The sequence below is a fragment of the Mustela putorius genome, unplaced genomic scaffold, assembly GCF_011764305.1.
Source record: "Mustela putorius furo isolate JIRA1106 unplaced genomic scaffold, ASM1176430v1.1 tig00000759_pilon_pilon_pilon, whole genome shotgun sequence".
Lineage (NCBI taxonomy): Eukaryota > Metazoa > Chordata > Mammalia > Carnivora > Mustelidae > Mustela > Mustela putorius.
The window spans coordinates 8,776,847-8,803,469 of record NW_025421467.1 but is presented as its reverse complement, the minus strand read 5'-3'; the positions used below and the strand labels follow the sequence as shown (position 1 = coordinate 8,803,469).

The 26,623-nt window shown below is 36.6% G+C and overlaps 1 protein-coding gene across 5 annotated transcripts in view; it reads left to right on the top strand.

The window, feature by feature from the left end:
* USP45 (ubiquitin specific peptidase 45) overlaps positions 1–26,623 on the top strand; it is a 73,799-nt gene that overhangs the window by 11,671 nt on the left and 35,505 nt on the right. For all 5 annotated transcript variants that reach the window (XM_013063815.2, XM_045084257.1, XM_045084255.1 and 2 more), the window contains exons 4-8: positions 89–192; positions 5,653–5,753; positions 20,092–20,234; positions 20,629–20,724; positions 24,100–24,230. In XM_013063815.2, coding sequence (XP_012919269.1) covers positions 89–192; positions 5,653–5,753; positions 20,092–20,234; positions 20,629–20,724; positions 24,100–24,230 — 575 coding nt within the window. The remainder of the gene's footprint in view (positions 1–88; positions 193–5,652; positions 5,754–20,091; positions 20,235–20,628; positions 20,725–24,099; positions 24,231–26,623) is intronic.

The window sequence follows — 26,623 nt, the reverse complement described above, 5'->3', positions numbered from 1 at the left end:
GCCACCCAGGCGCCCCTGATTTAAGTTTTGATTAACTTGAAACAAACCAATATGTAAATGGTACAAATAGCATTCTGTTCATCTTTAGGGATGTGGTAGAAACTCAGAAGGCCATCATTCACTGAAGCACTACAAGAGTTGGAGAACAGAATCTCATTGTATTACAGTTAGTCTGAGCACATGGATTATATGGTAAGTTGGATTTTCTTGCCGCTTGTGTCCACTACAAAAAATATCATTTTCTTTGAGCTTTACAAGGTAAACTATTTAAAGATATTATACCCTCTTGTGCTTTTTATCCTGAACACAACCTGTGGAATACTTTAAGAAAATTCATATTACCTGTGAATATAAAATTTAAATAAGGAATAATTTAGTCATCCCTCTACTTTTTTTTTTTTTTAACATTTTTTTCATAGGATAAAGAAACGTTCTTCCTAGTTGATTTCTCATAATCAACTTGCTAAGACAGGAATTCCAGAGTACTAGGAAAGGAAAGTGCTTCAAAAGCAGTCAAGTGGTTTGGTGATTCCCTGGAGGGGAAAGGGTAAGCCTGGGTGATTCTACTGCTTAATCCTGGCTGGGAACAAAGTTCAGTTCCCTCCTTTTACATATAAGGACACTGAGTATCATTTACTTTTTTATAGTTACAAAGTAAACGTCCAGGCACTAAAACAAGTCTTTGATTCCCTAGTTTCTTACTAGCATGGCATACCTGCTTCAATGGCGTAAATGGATACTGTATCAAAAAGCTTCCCAGCTTTTTTTTTTTACAAAAAAAAATTTTTTTTTGTTTTATAATTTTCTTTTTTAAATGTATATATGCATCTTTTTCAACAGAAATTTTCTAAAAATTTCAAAAGCTTTCAAGTTTTCCTTGAATGAATTTTCAGAGGTTTTCACAGAAATACTTTAACTTTGTGTTTTCACTTCTCAGATCTAAAATTAATGTAGCAATATTTTGGCTTATAGAAGAAATCATCATCTTATAATATAAATTCATGACATGGGTCAGGTGTTGCTGCAGTTGTGTTTTTGTTGTTCCCAAGTAATAATATTGGGGGGAATGAGGAAAGCATAGAGACAGATTACTATGTAAATGATACATTGGAGTAGGGGAGAGGAGGAGGATGATGCCTGGTGTGGCAGCTGAAGAACTACTTCTCTGCAGCCTGAGTGGAGCAGTGGTCTCCGACAATGGGGCCCATCACAGTCTCCAGGAAGTCTTGTTAAAATAGACTGCTGGGCCTCGGACTAGAGATTCTGATTTCGTAGTTCTTGGGTGGGACCTAAGAATTGCATTTCTAACAAGTTCCTAGGATTGCTGATGCTGCTGGCCTGGGGACCACAGTTTGAGGACTACAGAAACAGAGGAAGGTGGAGGGAGAGTTGAGTGGCACCTGGTACAATAGGCTTATTTCAAGTGAGTCTGTGTCAGAACTTCTGTTGTAGCTCTGAGGACCAGAATTATGGTGTGAATCATGATGTCATTTCAGAAAAAAAAAAACCCTCAAAAAACCAAAAAAACAAAGCCCACAAAAAACAAAACAAGTTACCTAGCATAATCGTGTTGTTAGATTTAATTTTATTGATTTTGTAATTTTATTTTTATGCTTAATTATTTAATTTTGCTTTCATAGATATATAGACCTATAAGGACAATCAATTATTGATCATTTTGTGAGTAGACAGTTAGATATGTATTATAATGAAAATAATTTAAGTCATATTTGAGGAAAAATTTTAAAGGAAGAAATTCAAGCTGGTCATATGCATTTACAGAAACTTAGAGGTTGGGACTATTTTCTTTTTCTTATTTAATTCTTTTTTTTTTTTTTTAAAGATTTTTTGTTTTTTATGTGACAGACAGAGATCACAAGTAGGCAGAGAGGCAGGCAGAAAGAGAGGTGGGGGAAGCAGGCTCCCTGTGACTCAGGGCTCGATCCCAGGACCCTGGGATCATGACTCGAGCCGTAGGCAGAGGCTTTAACCCTCTGAGCCACCCAGGTGCACCCCCCCTGCATCTAATTCTTAAACCTTAAAAAGTTTAACAATTTTTGGGGTGCCTGCATGGCTCAGTCACTTAAACGTCTGCCCTCGTCTCAGGTCATGATCTCAGGGTCCTGGTTCCTGGGTCCTGGGATCGAGCCCCACATCAGGCTCCCTGCTCCTCAAGGAGTCTGCTTCTCCTTCTGTCCCTTCCCCCTTCTCACGTGCGTGCTCATATTCTCTCTCTCAAATAAATAAATAAAATCTTAAAAAAAAATTATAACAATTTCAGTAGAAAACTTTACTAATTTCGGTTATAGGCCAACTTGAACTAGAAAAAAAAAACTTGGAAACCCTAAAAAAGAAAGGAATGTGGTAGATTTGATTTAATTATGGCTAATAAAGTGTTGCTTAGTAGTGGATTTAATGCTGCTTTAACAGGTAGTAATTATTAGCGCAGTGGCTTCTTACCTCTGACTTTCTTCAGAATCACAGAGGTGGAATGAAAAATCCATTGGTACCATTCATTGGTCCTCTGTTAAATCAGGGCTTTTATATTGTTAAATTCCATACGTGATTCTTACGCCTGACCAGTGTTAAAAGGCACTGGTTTAGCACTTAAAGTTAACATAGAAGATGACTGCTTTTATTTATCTTTTTACTTTTTCAGGTGAGTGCTTTTATTAAAGTACTTAAATCTTGGTTGAAAGGTATAGCATTTCCCCTATACTTTTATTACCTTGTTGATTTGTGAGCCCTCCTGTGTTCTAGTTTCTCATCTGTAAAAAGGAAGTATTATACTTCTGGAGAGCCAATTATTTTAAAAATGATAATACTCTTTTGGCTGTTGTGAGGAATTAAATCACAAAATGCATGTAAAGCATTTACAGTAGTTCCTGACACAAGTAGAAGCTCAATTAAAATTTTTTTTGGTTATTTCTAATGGGAACAAGTAGAATTAATTCATGTTGAGCTGTCCTCTTTTCTCCAAATCCACTGCCATTGTGTAGTTTTTATTTACATTTTCTTTTTGTATTCTTAAAGTGACAATATATTTTATAGCAAGTAAGAATTAAATTATAGCATCAGTAAAAATTTCTTGACATTTCAATATTTTGCAAATGAGCAATTTTTATTATTTTTGGCAATAGTTACATCAGTAAATTTTGAGGGTTTATAATAGTGTGAATCTGGTAACAACATTGTTTGAATTCCATCATGGTCTATTAGAAAAGATATTCTGGGAATGTTTTCTGTGGTTTGTTTCCTTCACAGGTTTATCTGTGTACCTATGTATTTCCTTTTTTCCTTTTTTTTTTTCTTTTTAAGATTTCATTTATTTATTTGACAGCGCAAGTAAGCAGAGCGGCAGGCAGAGTGAGAGAGAGAAGCAGGCTCTCTGCTGAGCAGGGACCTCGATTGGGGGCTTGATCCCAGGACCCTGGAATCATGACATGAGCTGAAGGCAGCCACTTAACCAACTCGGCCACCCAGCTGCCCCATACATGTGTATTTCTGTATGCAAGCAATAAAGTAATATTTGTATTTTTGTATGAGTAAATATTTGACTGAATTTTGAGTGCTGTTTAAAATAGGAACCCAGACCTAGTTTGTAGCCATTAATCTCAGGACCACTAGTAATTACAAGAAGATTGTGAATATGTAGTGTGTTGGCATAACACTTAATATTTAGGGGTGCCTGGGAGGCTCAGTGGGTTAAAGCCTTTGCCTTCAGCTCAGGTCACGATCTCAGGGTCCTGGGATGGAGCCCCGCATCAGGTTCCCTGCTCAGGGAGCCTGCTTCCCCCTCTCTCTCTGCCTGCCTCTTTGCCTACTTGTGATCTTTAAAATCTTTAAAAATAAATAAAATAAAATAAATAAAATCTTTAAAAAAAAACCCACTTAATATTTATAAAACACTTTCAATATATTCAAATATATGTTCTTATTTAACCATTGGATCTTATGAAGATATGTAAGATATTATGAAGCAAGTAATGATAATACATAGAAAAAAATTTTATTAATACTATATGCACTAATGAGTAAACTTAGTAGAGGGCAGCTTTCTAGAAAGAAATGTGCTTTTGAAAATCTTTGGGAACTCTCTTCCCAACTAAGCCCCAAATAACAGTTAGCCAGTCTTCTCCTCTCTATAAGTGGCATCTCCATCACTTAAGTATTCAGGTCAGAAGCCTAGTACTTACTTTCTTTCCCTTTCTGTTTTTAAATCCTTTAACAAATGTAGACAAAATGGTATAATGATATCCTCCATACCTGTCAACCAACTTTAAACATTCCCAACTCTCAGCAGGTCTTTCCTCTAGACCAGAATTTCTGGATCTCAGGACTGTCGTCATTTGAGCTGACAGTTCTTTGCTGTGAGAGGACTGCCCTGTATGTCACCGGAGGTCTAGCTGTCTACCCAGCAGCTTCCCCCGTTGTGACAATGAGACGTGTCTCAAAACATTACCAAATGTCTCCTGAGGGGCAAAATTGCTCCTCTTTGAGATTCTCCAACTTATCCTCATCCACTTCCCCCTTTCCATGGCAGTTATTATTATTTTTTAAAATATTTTATTTATTTATTTGACAGAGAGACACAGTGAGAAAGGGAACGCAGGAGTGGGAGAGGGAGAAGCAGTCCTCCCGCCAAGCAGGGAGCCTGATGTGGGGCTCCATCCCAGGACCCTGAGATGACATGAGCCAAAAGCAGGCATTTAACAACTGAGCCACCCAGGCGCCCTGGCATGGCAGTTATTTTTATACCTCTCTGTTTCTACCTGTAATTTCCATAAAATAAATCTGTTCATTTCTCTCTTGCTTCTACCCTGACCTTCTATTCCTGATTTTTTCCATCTGACATTTGCCAGAATGATGTTTTTTTGTTGTTGTTATTTGTTTGTTTTTTAATTTATTTGACAGAGAGAGCCACCCAAGTGCCCCTCCAATCTGTATTTTAAAAACATCACTCTTGGGGCATCTGGGTGGCTTAGTGGGTTAAGCCTCTGCCTTTGGCTCAGGTCATGATCTCAGGGTCCTGGGATTGAGCCCCAAATCGGGTTCTCTGCTCGCCAGGGAGCCTGCTTCTCTTTTTCTCTCTCTGTCTGCCTCTCTGCCTACTTATGATCTCTGTCTGTCAGATAAATGGACGAAATCGTAAAAAAAAAAAAATACAGATTGGATCACATCACTTCCCTGCTTAAAAAACTCCTCATGGCTTTCCCTTACACTTAGTATAAAGTACTAGAACTTTAATTTGAATAAGGCTCCGTATGAACTCTCTCCTGCTCATTTCTCTAGACTTACCTAATGCCCCACTCTACGTATATTACCCCCCCCATTTTATTTATTTACTTATTTAAAAAAAAATTTATTTATTTATTGGACAGATAGAGATCACAAGTAGGCAGAGAGAGAGAGATGAGGAAGCAGGTTCCCCACTGAGCAGAAAGCCTGATGTGGGGCTCGATCCCAGGACCCTGGGATCATGACCTGAGCTAAAGGCAGAGGCTTTAGCCCACTGAGCCACCCAGGCACCCCTACACCCCCCCCATTTTAAAGACAAGACTGGGTAAATATCAACTTTACTACTTTATTACCTGGTGTGCAAAATTATTGAAGATGATTTCATATTTACTTACATATTTATATTTTTTTCAGGTGTTATGAATGTGATGAAAAATTATCAACACAGTGTAATAAGAAGGTTTTGGCTCAAACAGTTGATTTTCTCCAGAAGCATGTTTCTAAAACACAAACAGGTAAGTTAAGCAGTTGCTAAAGAAATTTGTATTAATGTATAATAGTTTATATTTAATACAGAGAGTTTATAAGTTCATAAGTAGTACCTTAGATTTTACTGAGAGCTCTCCACACAAGTGCCATGCATCCTTAGGTGGTAATCTTGTGATGTGATGTTGTGTTGTATTTACGTAGCTAATATGAGAAGCTAGACAGGGTAGTGACTGGATCGTGGGCTTCTGAGTCAGACCAGTGCTGAGTTTGAATTCAGGCTCCACTTAAATTTCTTACTATCTGTGTGTCCTTTACTTCTTAGTTTGCTTACTTTAAAAATTAGGATGATAATTCCAATGTGTGCGGTTACTGTGAGCCTTAGAAATAATGTTTTCTGAAAATTTAGAAATGGTGAATGTAAAAATGCTTGCATGGTGCCCAACACCTGTTTATGGAGTGATATCTGCTCTTCGTTATGTAATCATAGTGTGGTTCTGACACTAACCACCAGGAGTTAGGCTAACCTTGCAGGTTAAGGGCTTGCTTAGTCCAACTCAAGATTAAACTCACTTTGGACACCATCCTCAAGCTCCCGTGCTTTCAGGCTGTCCACATTTCTGACAAACTGGCTCTAAATTTAGGGGTTCCCACTATCCTTCTTAGATTGTATAATTTGCTAGAATGACTCAGAGAACTCAGGAAAGTCCTATAGTTAAAATTATAGTTTTATTATAACAGGAAAAAGATACAAATTAGGACCAGCTAAAAGAATAGACACATAGGGCAAGAACTAGAAAAGTCCCAAGCATGAATCTCCTGTATCTTCTTGTGGAGTCAGGACACTGCCTGACACTGCCTCCTGGCACACTGATGTTTATCAGACACACAAAGTATTGTTAACCAGGAAAGGTATCTAGAGCTGTGGTGTCCACAGTTTTTAGTTGGTGTTTCATTGGATAGGTACCACTGCTGGAATCATTGGCCACATGGTTGAACTCAGTCTCTGGTACCTCAGCCCTCTAATCACATGTTGGTCTTTCTGGCATGGCTAGCTGCCATCCTGAGTACTCTTATCAGCATAAATTGTCTAGGGACCCACCAAGAATAAGAAAGACACTCCTGTCCCTCTGGAAATCCCAGGATAGAGGGGTTACTTCTCAGGTACCTGGTTACTGAGAGGCCAAATCCTTTCTCATTCAATAGTAATGTATTATATATTATAAACTTCGTTAGTTATGTGTGTTGTTGTCTAACATATAAACTATGTATAACACATGTTAATCTAAATGAAGAGTGTGTAGGGAAGCAGTTTCTTCATTCAGAAATATTAAGTGCCTACCACATACTGGGTTTTATACTTTATTCAATATTAATGATAAAACAAAAAACAGTTTTATATTGCCCTTTTGGAGTGTACAGTATAGTGGGACAGACCAAAAATATGTGTATGTATTTCTGATGAGCACAAAGGAAAGAAGAGATTGCAGGGATAGGTAATAATCTAGTGGTCACAGTGATCAAAAAAGGCCAGTAGAGCTGGAGTGTGGTTTGCTGGGAGAGAGTAGAACGAAATGAAGAAGTGAGTGGGGAAAGAAAATAAGTGTGAGTTCGTGAAGGATACTGTAAGGAATTCCTTGGTAAAGAATTTTTATTTCATCGGAAGTGTAATGGAAGCTCTTAAAGTGTTTCGAGCGGGGGAGTAATGTCATTTCATCTTTTTAAAATAGCATTACTCCGATTTCTGTATGGACTGTTGGAGTTGAGAGCAAAGGTGAGGAGATCATTAAGAAGGTCAGAGGAGGTTGTTGTGGTAGGGCAAATGAGAACCCAGGAGGGGCACTGGTGGAAGGTGGGTGGAGTAGATATAGAGGGTGTGGGAGAGTGGGGAGAATCCAAACTCACCTCAGGGTTTTGGTATAGGTGAATGGGTGAATGGACATGATCATTTTGAAACACCTTTGGTGCAGAATTGAACTGCTTAGTAGGTGGCATTCAGAAACTGAAAAATAAAATTAAAATATACAGTCGTTAGCTATATTTTCTATAACCCAACATACAAGCATTTTTGTTAGCTATTGCTCAAGACAAAAATGGCAAACAAATTGGCAAAGGAACTGGAGGAGGTAAACATGGGTTCCGGACAGCAGTAGAAATGATTAATTTTTTTTTCACTCATTTATTTATTCAGCAAACATGTATTGAAACATTACTCTGTCCCAGGCATACTAGTCATAGCTCCAATTCTGCTCAAATAAAGAACCAGGAAAATATGATGATGCTAGACATTTAACACTTAAGGAATGGCTTAGGGTCTTAATGCTGCCTCCTGAAGACTGCACATTTAATGTGCTTTTTTGGCCATGAGAAGGTATGTGGGGCTATCTGGGGGTGGCAAAAGTACAATTACAGAAAATATTTTATCTGGATTTTTTTTCCATCTTAGAGGTTCTTTGAGATTAAAAATAAAGCCAGTCTGATTTCATTCCATTTCTATTGGAATAGAATGAATAGAAATCTATTCCATTTCTATTTCTTGAGTATTTATTATCATAAAGGATATAAGGTAGGGAGCATGGAAAGATATGGTCAGTAGAAAGAACATGGGCTTTGTCGGGGTGTGGGTTCTGGCATTCAAATTTGACTCTCTCAGTCACTGGCTCTTTGACCTGGGGCGGGTTACAGTTCATCTGAGCCTCATTTTCCTCAGCAGTTCCTCCCTCTTTCCCGTGGTGTTTTAGGGAATAGAGATTGATGCGTTTTTATCCTCAAGAACAATAATAAGTAGAATAGAGTTGTATTTTGAGTGATGTTCAAACAGAGTCCTTCAGAAATTCAAAAAGGGTTGAAATGTTCAATCGAAAAGAACAGAGAAAGAATTGCGAATGAGTTGGCTTTCAAGCTGACCCTTAAAGGAAGAATTTGGGGTAGGCAGAGACGAGAAAAGCAATCATTTCAGGTAGTGGGAAGCACCAGTGTAACCCTTAATTGTGTTTGTGGAACCATGGGTAGCACCTGGGACAATGGGAACAGGTTCTTGAGGGAGTTAGAGAGTGTGTCAAGCCTTCAAAGTTAGGGAAAGACATAGTTCTCAATTCAAGGTTTCCTGAGGTTCCAGGTCAAAATGTCATTATCTTTCTGTTCCAAGCTACAATATCTCTCAGGCAAGTTTGATTTTAAAATAAGATGCATTGACATTCTAGAAATAAGTTTTTTGGGATAGTAATCTGCAATATTCTTTCTTGTGTGAGGCTTTATTTTTATAAAATACATTAAAAACCAGATCTGAAAGTTCTGTTGAGGTTTGTAGGAATGCTGATTATGATTATGCAACTATTTTAAATGATAATTGTGAAGACTGTAGAAATATAAAAATGTATATGGTAATTTAACAAAAATATGAAACTAAATTGTGTTTTAGGAGGGAAGATAAGAATGTTTTTAAAGGATTCTGTTTATATTTTGCTCTAAGAAAAATAACTGCTGAGCAAAGCCTGTACCTGTACTTTACAGTCTGAACAGTTTTGTTTCTAATACATCTAATTTAGCTACTCTGTGCAGAGAATCTCAGCCAATGCCCCAACCATTTGTAAATACCACCAGCTCAGTGAATCTCAGCTTTTGGTCTCAGTAGCCCTTTAGATTCTGAAAAAATAAGCGAGGACTTAAAGCGTTTTGCTTGGGTAGGTTATAGCTATCAATATTGATCACATTAGAAATTAAAGTAAAAAATTACAGTATTTATTAAATCACTTAAAAATAGCAATAATTTCCATGACATGTTAACACAAATAATGTTTTAAGGAAAGATAACTTTTTTGTAAAGCAACACAAACTTAATAAAAGGCATTGTTTTACATTTTTGTAAAGCTCCTTAGTGTCTAGCTTAATAAAAATAGTTGCATTCTCCTAACTACTTCTGTATTCAGTCAATGATACCATGGTGTCTACTCTCTAGAAAACTGCATTATATAACTGAGAATGAATGGAAGGGGGAAAAAAAAACCCAAATAATGTCCTAGACTTATTATGAAAATACTTTTGACCTTATGGACCAGGGAAAGGAAGAGAGTGTCTTCAGATCCACTTTTAGAACTGCTGAACTAGCATATTTCTGTCTGCATTTTCTGTCTTCAACCTTCTTTGCCCTGAGTTTCAGCTCACACCCTACTTCAAGGACACTGTCCCAGTCTTTTACCTTATCTTTCCTACTTCTGTGCAGCATACTTCAGAATCTAATAACACAAGGTTTTGTGGTGTTTAGTTTTCCTGTATGTGTGTCTTTTTAAAAAAATTTTTTTAAATTTAAATTCAGTTAATTAACATGTAATATTGGTTTCAGAGGTAGAGTTCAGTGATTCCTCAGTCTTTTTTTTTTTTTTTTTTTTAAAGATTTTATTTATTTATTTGACAGAGAGAAATCACAAGTAGATGGAGAGGCAGGCAGAGAGAGAGAGAGAGAGAGAGAGAGAGAGAGAAGCAGGCTCCCTGCTGAGCAGAGAGCCCGATGCGGGACTCGATCCCAGGACCCTGAGATCATGACCTGAGCCGAAGGCAGCGGCTTAACCCACTGAGCCACCCAGGCGCCCCGATTCCTCAGTCTTATATAATACCCTCTGCTCCTTACATCACGTGCTCTCCTTAATGTTCATTACCCACTTTATGTGTCTTTCTATGAAACTGCACGTTCCTTGAGGATTGTACCCTGGCTTATATTCTCTTTGACTCTCAGTGTGGCTAAGCAGTAAATACTTGCTGAATTGAACTGAGCTAGCATGTGATGAGTTTTTACTGAAGAAGTAGGAAAAGCTTTGCATTTTCACCAAAAAAGCCCTATTAATCTCAAAATTATCTTATTTATTCATTCAGCTTTTATTATACTTGAGCTTCTACCTTGTGCCAGATGCTGTGCTAGATATCGAAGATACAATAGTGAATGAAACAGATCTATTTCTGTTTCTGCTATTATCGATCTTCTGGTCAAGTGAGGGATATTGCCAAATCACACTTAATTGGTTAATGATTGCTTACGTACTGCTGTGATGGTACAAGTGCAGGGGACTATGAGGATACTTCTGAGTAGTAGTGAATGTAGGCTGGCTATTTTTATTTCGAGCCAGAGCTTTTTTTTTTTTTTTTTTTTTTTTTTTTAGTTTTATTTATTGCAAGAGAGGAGTGGGTGCATGAGCAGGGTTGGGGGGCGGGGAGAAAGAGAGGGAGAAGCAAACTCCCCACTGAGTGAGGGCTCAGGATCCTGAAATCATGACCTGAGCCAAAGTCCGATGCTTAACTGGCTGAGCCACCCAGGTGCCCCTAGAGCAAGAGCCTTCAGAGCGAGGAGCTGAAGGATATGTAGAAATTAGGTAGACAAAGAGGAAAGGGGTGTATGTTCAGGTGGAGGAAATAGCTCATTGATAAGGGAGCTTGATTTGTTCAGGGAATTCTATAGAGCTGTAGGTTGAGTTTTTTCAGCTGGGGGGTGGTGAGGGGGTTAGACTAGATGTAGGTAGAAACAGATCTTGAAGGGCCTTGTAAGTTTAGAGTATATCCTGTAGGCAGTTAGGAACCACTAAAGGATTTTAAGTGGAGAATTGAATAATTAGTTTTGTATTTTAGAAAAATCACTAACAGTAACATGGAGATAGACAGAAATGCATATATATATATATATATATATGCCTACTCAGTCATGTGGCAGTATCAATTTAATATGACTGAAGATTTTCTGAGGCTAATGGTTCACTAAGAGTTTGTGGAATTTTGAAAATAGACAGGTGAAGTAATTATTATTTGCTTCCAAGGTACAGGAGTAGCAGGGCAGACAAGTTTTTTCTTTTTACTCTTCAAAGATTAAACTTTTCAGCTGTAGAAATGGGCAAATTACATTAATACTACATGACTGGTTTAGGTAATTGCATTAGGCAGTTGAGGAAACCCCAGTGCAGGTTCCCAGAAGAATGCTTACAGCTGTGTAGATTTCACATCTGATGCTAGGATTTGCTTTAAAAAAAAAAAAAAAATCTGTCTACATCTCCCCCTCAAACACATACCAGAAAATTGAAAACAAGTAAAATCCCCATATAATAAGGTCACATATAAGATTTTTAAAAAAGCAAGAAAACTTTACTGTGAAAACCAAGAAATATGTATTATTAAAAAGTGGGTCACTATTCTCTTCAGGTTCATGAGATATGTCACTTTGATAGTCTTGTAAATATCTTGTAAATATTCTACAATTACTTAATGAATATAGATAGGTATTCCTGAAAAACTAATAGCATTGAATATTGATTTGCTTTTTATGAACTAGATGGATGATTGACAATCCCATATTGTTTTCTGAGTAATATTGGCCCATAATTTTTAATACGGGGGGATGCCACTTTCAAAGAGCTTAAAGAGGGCCTGAAATATATTCTGTTAAATTCATTAAGCTTATGCTTTTGGTATAAAAAGATACAAGTTATGTTGGTTCTTTCAGTTTTATTAGGAATAAGTTTGCTGTATCTTTTTTTTTTTTTTTTTGGCATGTTTGAGATCTGAAATAATGTGTCTGAGGATAAATAATATTGTGCCCTTTTATAGTAACAATTTGAATATAATGTGGTACTTTATAGCTTTTTGTAAAAAAGGAATACATTTTGTTTTGCTATAAAGTGACCATCAAACATCTCATAAATTTATTTGAATTTTCAAAAATAAGTACTAAAAATAGTTAACTTTCCTGTGTAAAAGAGGTTAGGGACAAAAAGATGTTGGGCATTTAAAAATAACTTATTACCCCTAGGGATAAAAATCCACAGCTCTCCATCCAAACTACAGAACACAAAATTATCTGAGTGACTATTTTCTCAGTTCTCTCAAAGATAGTACTAACTAGTTCCTTTGTGAATACACAGAAGTTAATTGTATACAGTGAGTGCCTCGGGCATTAGGGCTTAATTCTTTTTAGGAACCCTTTGAGAAGGCTGCTATAAACTTTAATAAGGTATAAATTCACACCAAAGACATCTGGCAATTGATTACATCCAGCCTTTGCTAAAGAGTAGTGGCCTTTTCTTTCATATCACCACTAGCATTTCGTGTCTTAAGTTATCAACTTATTAACCTTATAAACCATTGTTACCCAGACAAATAGTAGATAATAGTGGTTAAATTTGTGGATTCTGAAGCCACATTGCCTGGGTTTGAATCTCCTGTCACTAAAAACTGTGTGCCTTAATTTCATCATCATCTCTACAGTGGGGGCAATTATCAGATATAATAATGCTCTCAAACTCTTCCTTTAAAGAAGCAATTTACAAAATAAGTTTACTTTCCTTGTGCTCGTGGGAAATTCAGGAATCACCAGGGTTCCCTTTTTGGTTTAACCAAAGTAATTTACAAATCACCAAGGTAATTTAAAAATATTTATAACTTTAAGAAAAGGTAGACATTTAATATTGTTTGGCAACAGTTTGCAACGCTGTGGATGGAACCTAGGGGGTATTATGCTAAGTGAAATAGTCAGAGAAAGACAGTTATTATATGATCTCACTGATATGAGGAATTTGAGAAACAAGACAGAGGATCATAGGGGAAGGGAGGGAAAAATGAAACAAGATGAAAACCAGAGAGGGAGACAAACCATAAGAGACTCTTAATCTCAGGAAACAAACTGAGGGTTGCTGGAGTAGAGGGGAGTAGGAGGGATGGGGTGGCTGCGTGATGGGCATTGGGGAGGGTATGTGCTTTGGTGAGTGCTGTGAAATGTGTAAGACTGTTGATTCACAGACCTGTACTCCTGAGGCAAATAATACATTATATTTTCAAATTCCATTTGATTTAAATACCAGAGAAATGTGTTAAATTACAATAAAATGGTAATAACAGAAAAAAAATATTGCTTGGCAACAAATTTACTAGTCACTGTTTTCATTTTTCTCCCATGAAAGCTGCATCTCTTTGTACTTGCTCTTTATTTCTGTAGGTAGTTTTTTTTTTTGAATTTTGGACAGTTGAGAAACACACCTTAAATTTTGATGACTGTTGTAATGCTGCCTTCCAGAAAGATTATACAGAGGGTATAGTTGACAAGAATCCCTATTTTCCTGTATTTAGCTTTGTTTACAGTTTTTAGGGGTTTTATTCTTTGGCAATAATGAAGTTTGAAGTTTTAAATGTCATCATTACCAGATCCATCAATCTTTCCTGTAAAGATTTTTTAGTCTCTTGGGCCATGCTTTGAAAGGCTTTTATACTCTGCGATTATAAAGATATTCACCTACAATTTCTTGCACATTACATTTTAATATATGTCTGGTTTGATATTTTTTTAATTATTTTTTTTTAATTTTAATTTTTATTTTTTTTTTGGTTTGATATTTTTAAATTTGATTTTTAAAAAATCATAGGAACTTTGTATTGGGGTCATATTTGTGATAGGAAAATTTGAGCTACATAAGATTACTTTTTAGATAGTCTTAGCCAAGTCGTTGAAGAAAAAAAAATTTTTTTCTTTTCTGGTTCTGTGATCACCCAGTTTTCTATCTTGCAAGACCTGAGGTATCTATAGAACCTATCAGGTCTATTCAGTTAACCAGAAACTCTTTGAGTACTCAGATTCAAGGCTTAAAGGGAAACGACAGAGATCTAAAAGAGCTTTAATAATTATATCTGGAATGCCTGAAGCTTTCTCTTGATGTTCTCTGTCTTCTGGGTCTATGTTTATCTTATTACGAAAGTACAGTATCTGATGACAGTGTTGTAATATAAAAAGATAAGGAGGGTAAGCTAGAGTAAATCCCTTTTGATGTAATAACCTTATAACCCTGAAAATCTTTGATGAATCTTTCTAATTATGGGCATTTCATGGGTTCAGGTAAAAGTTGAGAACAAAATAAATCATTGGTAATCAAATTTTGTATAGTTTGTCTTTTTTGTTATTGCTGTAACAGCCTAATCCTTTCTTTTTTTTTTTTTTAAGGATTTTATTTATTTATTTGGCAGAGATCACAAGTAGGCAGAGAGGCAGGCGGGGCCGGGGGGGTGGGGGGACAGGCTCCCTGCTGAGCAGAGATTCCCAGGACCCTGAGACCATGACCTGAGCTGAAAGCAGAGGCTTTAACCCACTGAGCCACCTAGGCAACCCCAGCCTTATCCTTTTAATTATACTGTACTTCAGAACACCTTGAAGTTCAGTCCTTAATGCATTTAGTTCTGCGTTTATAAAGGAAGAGTTCGTAAAGTGAGAATGACCTGAAATCCCTGCCAGATTGAGAAAGCATTGTTGTCTCTATAAACAAAATGATCGGTAATCATTCCTCATTAATAATGCATTACTCTTTATTAAAACACACACACATGTCAGTATGTCAAATTTTTGAGAGACTGATTCAGATGCCCTTGTTTTATTTAAGATTTATTTGAGGGGTCAGGGGCAGAGTCAGATGCTTAATGACAGAGCCATCCAGGCGGGTCAGATACTCTTAAACTAGAATCTTAAATTCTCAGCTGATACTTTCTTAGTGAGCAAATGTGAGCATATATACTTAACTGCTAAAAGTTTTGCTAAGATGTTATGAATCTGAGGTTCAGTATCTCTATGTTGGCTGTATATCAGTCTTTACACTCATCAGTCATAAGCAATCAAATATAAACACTTGCACATAGTGGCTCATATAGTACCTGAGACAACAGAAATTTAATAAATCAGTTGTATTTGAATTGTTACATTTTATAAATGCGCTGTTTAGTAAAACAAAAAACTTGCACTTTAAAACACATTTAGGGGTGCCTGGGTGGCTCAGTCATTTAAGTGTCTGACTCTTGATTTCAGCTCAGGTCATCATCTCAGGGTCCAGGGATGGAGCCCCAAGCCCCGTGTCATGCTGTGCTCTCAGCAGGGAATCTGATTGAGATTCTCTCCCTCCCTCTCTCTACACCCACCCACCTCAGCACTCACACACACTCTCTTTCTCTCAAATAAATAAGTAAATCTTAAAAAAAATTAAGCACATTTAAATAGTTCTTAGAAAATGTCATTTTATTTTCTAGTTAAATTATCTGATCTATGTAATATTTAAGTCTAACAGCACAATTGTGAATATGTTCTCACAGACTTACATGTAGAAGTCAATAAACAGACCCTTGCCACTTGTGTGAAGTAGCTATTTAACCATGAAATAAACTATTTTTATTGCGATTGCCCTGTGGCTATGTTCTTTCTGGCAGCGCTGTCCATATTTGGTGGCTCTGCATGGAGAGCCAGGTGGTGCTGAAAAGCATCGCACAGTGAAGCGTGGATATATCTAGGTTCGACATTTGTCATCCCTTACTGCTGAAGGGAAGGGTAAAATCTGTTTTTCCATATGTTTATGCTTTTTTTTTTTTGCCCGCAGTTTTGTCCAGATGGTCTTATGAACATTGTTTACTTTAGGATGCTATCCCAGATGTTTTGAAAACTGATGGGTAATGTGGTACACAGATACATAATCATTTGCATGTTACAGTTTTTAAAAATGCTATTTGTTCTTGTAAGAATAAAGTATAATTTATTTCTGGAAGTATTTTTCAAGTGAACGATTAATGTATTAAAATACAAAAATATGAAAAATATTACATATATATGATTAGCATATATAGTATATATGATACACATATAGACATATATACTACATATATACATTAGTATCATCTGCAGTTTATTTTCCCCAACATTTTTTTCATGTTAATAAGCAAAAAAAAAAAAAAAAAAAAAAATTCTGGCAGCTTTAACTGAAGGAAGTACTTTTGAGGAGTGTTTTGTTCAGGGTTGTATATACCTTGGTATGTAAGACGCTTGCCTTCCTATCTTTTATAATTCTTCTCATTGTACATAAATCAGGAGAAGAAATTAGGTGGTAAAATGGCGATAGATTTATAATCAAAAGATTATCATATGACTTTGGGCAAATCAGTTAACCTGTTGGAGACTGTGTTTTTTAAATGTAAAATCAGAGTAACAACCTTGCCTAAAAAGATTTGTTAATTACTCTAGCATCTGAAATCTCTTCAAAGTCACTATGAAGCCATCTAGTGGCAGCAGCAAGAACGAGAGCTGAGACCAGCTGATTCTAGGCTCGACTTGGAATCTCAGATGTAATGACGAGGTGGATGGCTCCCATGTGCACAGCCAGCCAGGGGCCATATGGGGCCTCCTCTTGTTTGTGCAGTGCTTCTTAACCACTGACTGGCTTTTTTCATTTTTCATTTTACATCCAGTTACAGGCTTGAATACTGTCTTGCTTTTTCCTGCTTTTCCTTCTCTGTGTGCCTGGTTTCTGCCCTTGAGTAACCTTTCTATTGATTTTACCAGCCTTTGCCCCCCAAGTTCTAGTATGGAGTTTAATTATTACTTGTTTTAATATATGAAAGACAGGAGAATACATCTATCTTGCTAGTTCTTTTCTGTGTTAATTCAGAACTCCAGGGTTCAGAGTCCAAAACAACTCTTCAGTATCTGGACACAGACATCCTGTAACAACCAGTCATGTTTAAAGAATAAGCCAACAGGAGAACTTGTTGGCTCAGTCAGTTAAGCAGTCTGACTCTTGATTTCAGCTTAGGTCATGATCTCAGGGTCTTGGGATCGAGCCCCGTGTAGGCTCTGTGCTCAGCAGGGAGTTTGCTTAAGATTCTCTCTTTATCTGCCCCTATTGCCTGCTTGTGTGTGTGCGCACTCTCTCAAATCTTAAAAAAAGAAAAAAAGAATAAACCAACAGATACAAAGGGAAAAAATGGGTAATAGGGTTTATGGGAAAATATTACATCATGGATAAAAGTTGCTAAGACATGAAAGAAAAATATTTTCCGGGGTTCCTGGATGGCTCTGTGGGTTAAAGCCTCTGCCTTCGGCTCAGGTCATGATCCCAGGCTCCTGGGATCGAGCCCCACCTCCGGCTCTTTGCTCAGCAGGAAGCCTGCTTCCTCCTCTCTCTCTCTTCCTACTTGTCATCTCTGTCTGTCAAATAAATAAATAAAATCTTTAAAAAAAGAAAAAAGAAAAATCTTTTCCATGCAGTAGATTTACTTAATGAAAAAAACCCTTAGAAACCACCGTTCATTTTCCTCAATGAGGTATGAAAACCACACAGTCAATATAAAAGGCAAGACTCATATTAGCAGTTCTGAAAATCGATTAGAAATAAAAGCTAAGCTTGAGGGCAAAAACCCAGGAAGTTACAGGAAATGATTAAAGAGAAGAAAAAAGTGAGGGCAGATAAACAATGGATGTGAAGTATCGCTTATGAAGGTATGGGTTTTGGCACAAGTAACAATTTTGGGTAGACTCTCTAGGCTGTTTTCACCTACTTACATAGTGCTTACCTTGCCAGGTGCTTTGCAGATAGTCGTTCTGCATTTAATCCTTATGAAAAGCTTATTAGAAAGTTTATTAACCCCCCTTAATGGATGCCTTTTTTTTTTGGCAAAATTCACAAGTGCTGAGTCAAGCTTTATTTGAACCAACAGGATGCGTATAACATCAGTCTGTCCTACCTTAGATTACACTTTCTTTTTATGGTGTTTGCTTTCTGCTTCTGTTCCTGAAAAGAGGGGGACTTCCAGCCCCTTTCCTCTCCCTCAGTGCTGTTATGTCGAAGGGCAGGATGGGAGGGGTGTCTTAACTTATTTACTCTTAAGAACACATCAGAAACACGGAGGGCTGAGGTGCTACTGAACCTGTTTAATCTGGTATGTTTTCATTTATATTGAATTTTTCTTATATATGATCTCTCCAACATTACACCCTTATGGCAGAAAGAGCAGTAGTGAGACATTTTCTGATCTCCCTCAGTCTGACTGAGGAGACAGTCAAATATTTAAAAATTAATTAGCAGTGCAAGGCAGTATGTCACATTAGATGAATAAAACACATAGTTGCAAAGAACTACAAAATCTGAAGGATGAAAGGAATTTAAAAATGATATTTTGGTTAGGGGCCCCTCGGTGGTCAGTTGGTTAAGCGTCTGCCTTTGGCTCGGGTCATGATCCCAGGGTCCTGGGAGCCTGCTTCTCTCTCTCTCTCTGCCTGCCCCTCTGCCTATTTGTGATTTCTCTCTCTCTCTCTCTAATAAATAAAATCTTTTAAAAAAAGAAAAAGAATACTTAGGTTAAAACCAAAAGATTTGAGAACTTGGAAATTTCCTGTTCCAAATTGTATATATATAATAGATTTAATAAATTTTATTTGAGAGAGGGAGAAAACAGAAGTGGGGGGAGGGCAGAGGGAGAGGCAGAGAATCTCCAGCCGACTCACGCTGAGCATGGACCCCATCATGGGGCTCCATCTCATGATCCTGAGATCAAGACCTGAGCTGAAATCAGGAGTTGGCTGCTTAACTGACCTGAGCCACCCAGGTGCCCCTCAAATTATATTTTGATTCAGAAAGTAATTTGCTGTTCAATAGATGTGATCATGTCAGTTTGTAAAAGTTAGAAATTGTTCTTTTTCGAATTGTTTTGAAACATGATGAATTGATATAATTTTCATATCTTCATTAACTATATAAACCAGTGAACCCCAAACATGTACTTATATACCATACATATAGGCATTTTACTTTTTATATTATAATATAGTTCTAATTTGTTAAGCTTTTTATTTTGTTGTTTCAAACTTATAAAAAAGTTGCAAGAAAAATACAAAAAATTGCTATTATATGGTGATTTTACAATTCCAGTATTTCTTCTGTATATTAGTTGGCATTTTCTTGTATGGAAGAGTTTTCCCTTTTCCTCCAATTAAAAAAAAAAAACCTGTTACTGATTCTGAGCCATTCTCATTATGTTCAGTGAATAGTAAACTACTACAACCCTTCTTTATTTTCATATTCAGGTTGTCCCAGAGTGGACCAGTGGAAATGTGTTCAGAATGGTGCATGTGTATTTTTGACCTACTCATCACTTTTTTTGAGCACTTCCTTATTTTCTGGCACAATAAAAATGTTATAGGCTTACTTTGTTTCTTTGCTGTCCAAGGTGTAGAATCAGCCTTTTCCTCAAGGAGTCTTCATTTCTTTTAGTTAGGAATGGTATTTAGGAACAGAAATCTGGATGTTTTCTTCGTGTTTTTTTTACTTTATTCTTTTATACCTAACTATGTAATTCATCTGGAATATATCCCTCAATGTTGTATGGAGTATAAATATATAGCAGTAAGATACAAACTGGAGATATTTATTTGTGTTTGTATTCTTGCCCTTCAGGGACACCAATTCAGGGGAAAATCTTAATTAATGTATTCAAATTATTTCAAATTATGTATATTATATATTATTACATATAATATTATTATTATGTATATATTTGATTTTATGTCTTATGACAGTTATGTTTTCTCTAACTTAGGTGCATTTTCTAGAATCCTAAAACTTTGTGAGGAAAAATGTGAAACAGGTGAAAAAAAGAAGGGACGAAAAGGCAGCAGTGTACCTTCTGTGAAAGGAATTTCAAATTTAGGAAATACTTGCTTTTTTAATGCAGTCATGCAGGTAAGAGCCATCAGGAATCTTTGTAAAATGTAAAAGATAACTTTAATTAATTTATATTTACCCACACACCTGTAAACTAGCAATTGACTGCTGAAGGTTCGCCTAGAAATTTCCATTTTCTTTTTGTTTTAGGCTGTCTGTAGCCATTGCTGCTTACATATATATGCCTCATTTTTGCACAGTGCTTCTGGAAGTCCTTCTCTGTTTTACTGTGGTTCTGTCCATAATACGGACATCTATTAAATGTGAAATGTGCACAGTCAGGTTTTTTAAAACTTAAAATTATTTTTTGCTCTGCTAGATGACATTGAGAGTTGAAGAGACCATTTATTCCATAGAATCAGAGGCATATGACAGCCGAATCAGAAGACTTTTTACTTTTGCTTTCTTTTAGAACTTGGCACAATCTTACATTCTTATGGAACTGATGAATGAGAACAAAGAAAATGGGACAAAACTCAAGATTTTTCCTTCTCCAGACTCTCAGCTGGTAAGAAGAATGACTACTGGGATAATTGCTCTTTTTAGATGAGCCACTGATGGTGCCAAAATTGATCTTTTGTATTTCTCAGCACTGTTAACTGAGATGGTGTTTTGAAAAAGTATTTTGAAAAAAATAATTCAAAAGCATTTTGTGAAAATAATCTGATTTTTAAATTCTAAAGTAAGACCTCCAAACATATGTGGTTCAAACATATCATGGGCCAAACGATACAAAAATATTACGGCAACTTTCAAACAAAAGGGTTTGGACTTTATTGAGCAAAATGTCTAGGACTCCTATTTTGGAGCATTTGCTTAAATATGACATTTTAGTTCTTTAAAACTAGATTTTATTTTAATAGTGAGCATCTAAAGGTTTTTTGGAGCCTAGTTTGAAAATAGGTTTAAGCTAATGAGAAAAGAAAAAAAAAGAAAGAAAAAAAAGCAGCCCTTAATATTCAGAAGCTGGCCTGGCACCACAATTAGGCCATATTTTTCAGTCTCACTCAAAATACCAACCTCAGGCCAGGTTACTCAGAGACTGATAAAATAAGACAAAGTAAAGCCACTTGATAATTTTTTCTAAACTCAGACAAAAGCAAGGTTAGTCTACCGCTTAGAAAAATCCCAAGCACCCTCTCATGACCAAAGTGAGAGACTGTGACTTCTTTGCTAATTACAGATTTAGCCTCATTCTTGTCTCCCAAAGAGACTAGAATTTTGGTTACCCTAACTCAAAGATAAGATTTATTGAGATACCCAGTCTAAGAATTGTCTCCACTTTCTGACAGCAGTCCATTGAGAGCAAACTTTTGTTTCCTTAGACTCATCCCCGGATTATTCAACCAAGGACCATATCCTGTATCAGTTCTTTCCAACACCGTCTTTTTAAGACACCGTGTGGTTTCCCATGGTGTGTTTTCTTCCTAAATGCAACAAGTAATAAACCCCTCTTGTTCAATTACTAGTGTGTTCCTGGTAGTCTTTGCCTAGAGGGCCCTGAGACCAGTAATAACTTTTTTGTTAGAAATTGGTGTGTGTGTGTGTGTGTGTGTGTGTGTTTTGGAGGAAGAGAATGTATGTATAGCTCATGCCTTTTGAAAACACTTCAGAAAGGGGAGTTCTAAAAATTCTTAGCCCAATGTAGTAATCTTAGATTTTTCTTCCAAGGAGGAAGTTTTGAAAGACAGTATTGTTGTATTTCTTTGTTGAAAAGGCAGCCTGTAAACTTACTGCCTGTTCAGCCCCTTAAAATTTTTATGGCAGATCCCAGTGCCCTCTGCTAAAATGTAGTGAGGTAGTGAAAACTACTCACTGGGAGTTAGTGCTTCGTCATTTGAAAATATTTCCTATTAAATGTGATTAAATGTTAGGTACTTTACATGTGGAACTGTGTCTTGAGATGACTGTGGCAATTAGATATTATAGCTGATCACTTTCGATTGTGTTCTTCTAAGAGGAGAGTTTCAAGCTTAGGTCTTCGGTCTTTGGGACATAGAGTTGACCTGAGCTGTTGAACTATCAGTGTAGATCACTGCTCTTTGAATCACCAGTTTTACTTTGTCCTTGGCAATCTATATGCCTTTTGTTTTCCTTACCTTATTGTACTGGCTCTAACCTCTAGTAACATATTGAATAGAAATGATGAGAGCAGACATCCTTGCCTCAAATCCCCAGAGTAGGGCAAAAGTATTCAGTCCCTTTCATTAACATCAGGAATGAAGTTAACTGTAGGATTTTTCATAGGTTTTTTTTCTTTCCTTTCATTTTCATTTCATTTCATTTCATTTACCCATTTACCCATCCCCTATTCTCTATGAGCTGGTTTTGGGGGTTTTGTTTTGTTTTTCACACATGGAAATGTGTGAAATCATGTGGTATTTGTCTTTCTCTGTCTGATTTATTTCCCTTATAATAATACCCACAGGGTCCATCCATGTTGTTGCAGATGCTGAGATTTCATTCTTTTTTTATGGCAGAATAATATTCCATTATATGTGTATACCGCCACATCTTCTTTATCTGTTCATCAACTGATGGGCCCTTGGGCTGATTCTGTAATTTGGCTATTGTAAATAATGCGGCACTAAACATAGGGGTGCATGTATCCCTTTGAAATAGTGTTTTTGTATTCATTGGCTAAATACCCAGTAGAGTGATTACTGGATCATATTGTAGTTCTATTTTTAATTTTTGGAACCTCCATACTGTCTCCCACAATGGCTGCACCAGTTTGCATTTCCACTAACAGTGCACAAGGTTTCCTTTTATTCCACATCCTCACCAACACTTGTTGTTTCTTACGTTTTTGATTTTAGCTATTCTGACAGACATGAAGTAATATCTCATTGTAGTTTTCATTTGCATTTCCCTGATAATGAGTGATGTTGAGTATCTTTTCATGTGTCTGTTGGCCATCCAGATGTCTTCTTTGGAGAAATGTCTGTTCATGTCTTCAACATGGCAGAGAGCACTTTTGATATTCAGAAGCTATGAAGAATTATAGCCTGTCCTTTCTGTGGTTTTAGTCAGATGATAGATTTTTAAGGATAGTGGGTATGAAATATATATATGTATGTATTAATATATATGTATATATGAAATATACATGTATTTTATGAATACATGAATGAGATAACGTATTTGATATTGTCTTAAAAAATAATGTTCTGTAATGTCCTAAGATTATACTTGGGATCTGTTTTTTATTATAAGGAAAGGGGGTTACTAAAAATTCTAGAATAAAGTGGGTTTCTTCTTCACACAAGTCTAGCTGCTTTTGTTAAGCTTTATGACTCTCCCTGGTAAAGAGGGAGAGTGGTGTACCAATTTTGTGACATAATTTCCCATTCCTTATTTTATTAGTAAACTATTTGGGGCAAAGAAGGGTATGGAGTTTTGCTAACAAATGTAATTTGTGATCATATGTAAAGTACATGAATCAGGTAGATCAGTAATTTTGCTTTTAGGAGAACACTTTTTTTAAGACTATTTTTTTAAGTAATCTCTACACCCAATGTGGGCTTCAAACTCACAACCCTGAGATGGAATTGCGTGCTCTCCTGACTGAGCCAACCAGGCGCATCTAGGAGAGAGCACATAAGGGACAGTAATGAGCAACTAAAGATTGGTGATTTTACTTTTAAGCTAATAGTTTTATTAAATAAGGGGCAGAGGATATGAGAATACCTGTGTTTTTGAAGGTAAGGCTTTTAATTCCAATTTCCATTTTTAATATTCATTTTATATATGTAGGAATGAAGTTTCTTGATACACTTAAGGCAACTTAGTTCATTTAAGCAAAATGTAACTCCTAGATTTTTAATAATATTTAATTTTAAAATTGCATATTTCTGACATAGAGTTGATCATGTTTTTAAAGGACCCATTAATAGTGGAACTTTCAAGCCCTGGACCATTGACCTCAGCCTTGTTGGTGTTTCTTCACAGCATGAAGGAGACTGAAAAAGGACCACTTTCTCCTAAAGTTCTTTTTAATCAGCTTTGTCAGAAGTGGGTGCATCTAAGTTCTTGATATAAATAATAATGAGTTATAAAATTCTAACGTATCAGTGCTTGTGAAATTCTAATATCACTTAGTATGAGTAGTTTTCCCTCTTATTCTAACATCGCTATTATTGTCTAGATTCTCAAGAGAAAGGACTAAGATTTATTTACTTGCAGCTCTGTGCTTTATGTAAATGATATCTCATAGCACTCTGAATTAGTGCTTGTTTATCCCCATTTTATAAATAAACTTAGACTCACAGAAGTTGAGCAGATTACCTAGTATTTTTTATTTGTATAAGATTTTATTTATTTATTTGACAGACAGAGGTCACAAGTAGGCAGAGAGGCAGGCAGAGAGAGAGAGGAGGAAGCAGGCTCCCTGCTGAGCAGAGAGCCCGATGGCAGGGCTTAATCCCAGGACCCAGAGATAATGACCTGAGCTGAAGGCAGAGGCTTTAACCCACTGAGCCACCCAGGCGCCCCAGCTTACCTAGTTTTACAGTGGCAAAGCCACGATTCAAATAGATGTCTGTCCTGATTCAGAAGCCCATGATGTAATAACAAAAAATAAGAAAATTACAGAATTATAAAACCTGAAAGGTGCTGTAATAGGACATCTCAATCTAGTTTTCTTATATTTACTTTTATTTTATTATTATTTTTTTACACACACTGTACCCCCTGATGTGGGGCTCAAACTCATGACCCCAAGATCAAGAGTCATATGCTCTGCCAACTGAGCCAGCCAGGTGCCTTCTTTATTTTTATTTATTTATTTTTAAAAAGATTTTATTTATTTATTTGACAGAGATCACAAGTAGGCAGAGAGAGAGAGAGAGAGAGAGAGAAAGAGGAAGAAGCAGGCTCCCTGCTGAGCAAAGAGCCCGATGCGGGACTCGATCCCAGGACTCTGGGATCAAGACCTGAGCTGAAGGCAGAGGCTTAACCCACTGAGCCACCCAGGCACCCCCTTCTTTAGTTTTAAAGACAAGCTTTGAGGTAAATAGAATTTAAGTGAATTTCTCAAGATAGCACTGTATGTTGAAAACCGAAATTCTTGTGTGCCAGAAATAAATACATACCATAAAGGACCTGACTTAACTTTAGTTCTTTCATATATTCTTTCATCTAAAGAATATGAGAGCTTATTTGTGTCAGGTGTTTACTAGAATCTAAAATATATTAAAAATAGATTCTGTCATGGAGCTCATGAGCTAGTCTTATCTCCAGGCTTTAAAATTGCATTTTAATTTAAGCTAGTTATTTGTGCATAGTATTATATTGTATTTCATCTCCTAGAACTGTACCAATGTTAATTATTTTTAAAAAATTCTAATTGTTGAAAGGACACTTAGCATGAGCTCTGCCTTCTTAAAAATGTTTAAGTGTACATTGTTGATATAGGTACAATGCTAAACAGCAGATCTCTAGCTTGTTGGTCTTGCCTGAGTGAAACTTTATGTCCATTGATTATGTCTATATATTCATTTCCTCTTCACTCCAGCCCCTGGTGGACACCATTGCCCTCTCTTTGATTCAGTGACTTTGCCTATTTTAGATTGCTTATGTAAATGGAATCACGCTATTTGTCTTTCTGTGACTGGCTTATTTCACGTAGCAAAATGTGCCATGGTATTTTGAATATAGTACAAAATATAGAGGGATATTACGTGTTTCATTTGGTTGGCAAATGCTATTTTTTTCAAAGCCCAAAGAACAACAACAACAAAATCCTGGAAAAGTCTCAGAGACGTTGGTGCCTCACAGAGTTAAAGTTTTTAGGATTCTTTGTGTTTTCAAAATTTGTTTTTGGCTCTGCCAAAAATAACTGTTTTATATCTTTTTGTTGTTGTTGTTAAGATTTAATTTATTTATTTGGCAGACAGAGAGGCAGGCAGAGAGAGAGGGGGAAGCAGACTCCCTGCTGAGCCAGGAGTCCGATGTGGGGCCCTATCCCAGGACCCTGAGATCATGACTTGAGCCGAAGGCAGAGGCTTTAACCCACTGAGCCACCCAGGTGCCCCCCTTTTTTGTTAGTTTTGTAAAGATTGACAAATTTTTAAAAATAAGATAATAGGTGCTCATGATAAAAATTTAGAGTACTATTTGTACTCTGATCAAAAATCAAAAGCGATATGTGCAGGCACAGACATATATAGAAATTGTTTGCAACTTGCTTGTTTTGCTTAATATCTTTTTTTTAAAAAAGATTTTATTTATTTATCTGACAGAGATCACAAGTATGCAGAGAGACAGGCAGGGCGTGGGGGTGGGGAGCAGGCTCCCTCCAGAGCAGAGAGCTCCATGCAGGGCTCAATCCCAGGACCCTGGGAGGCTTAACTCACTGAGCCACCCAGGCGCCTCTGCTTAATATCTTTTCTACATTTTTCCATATT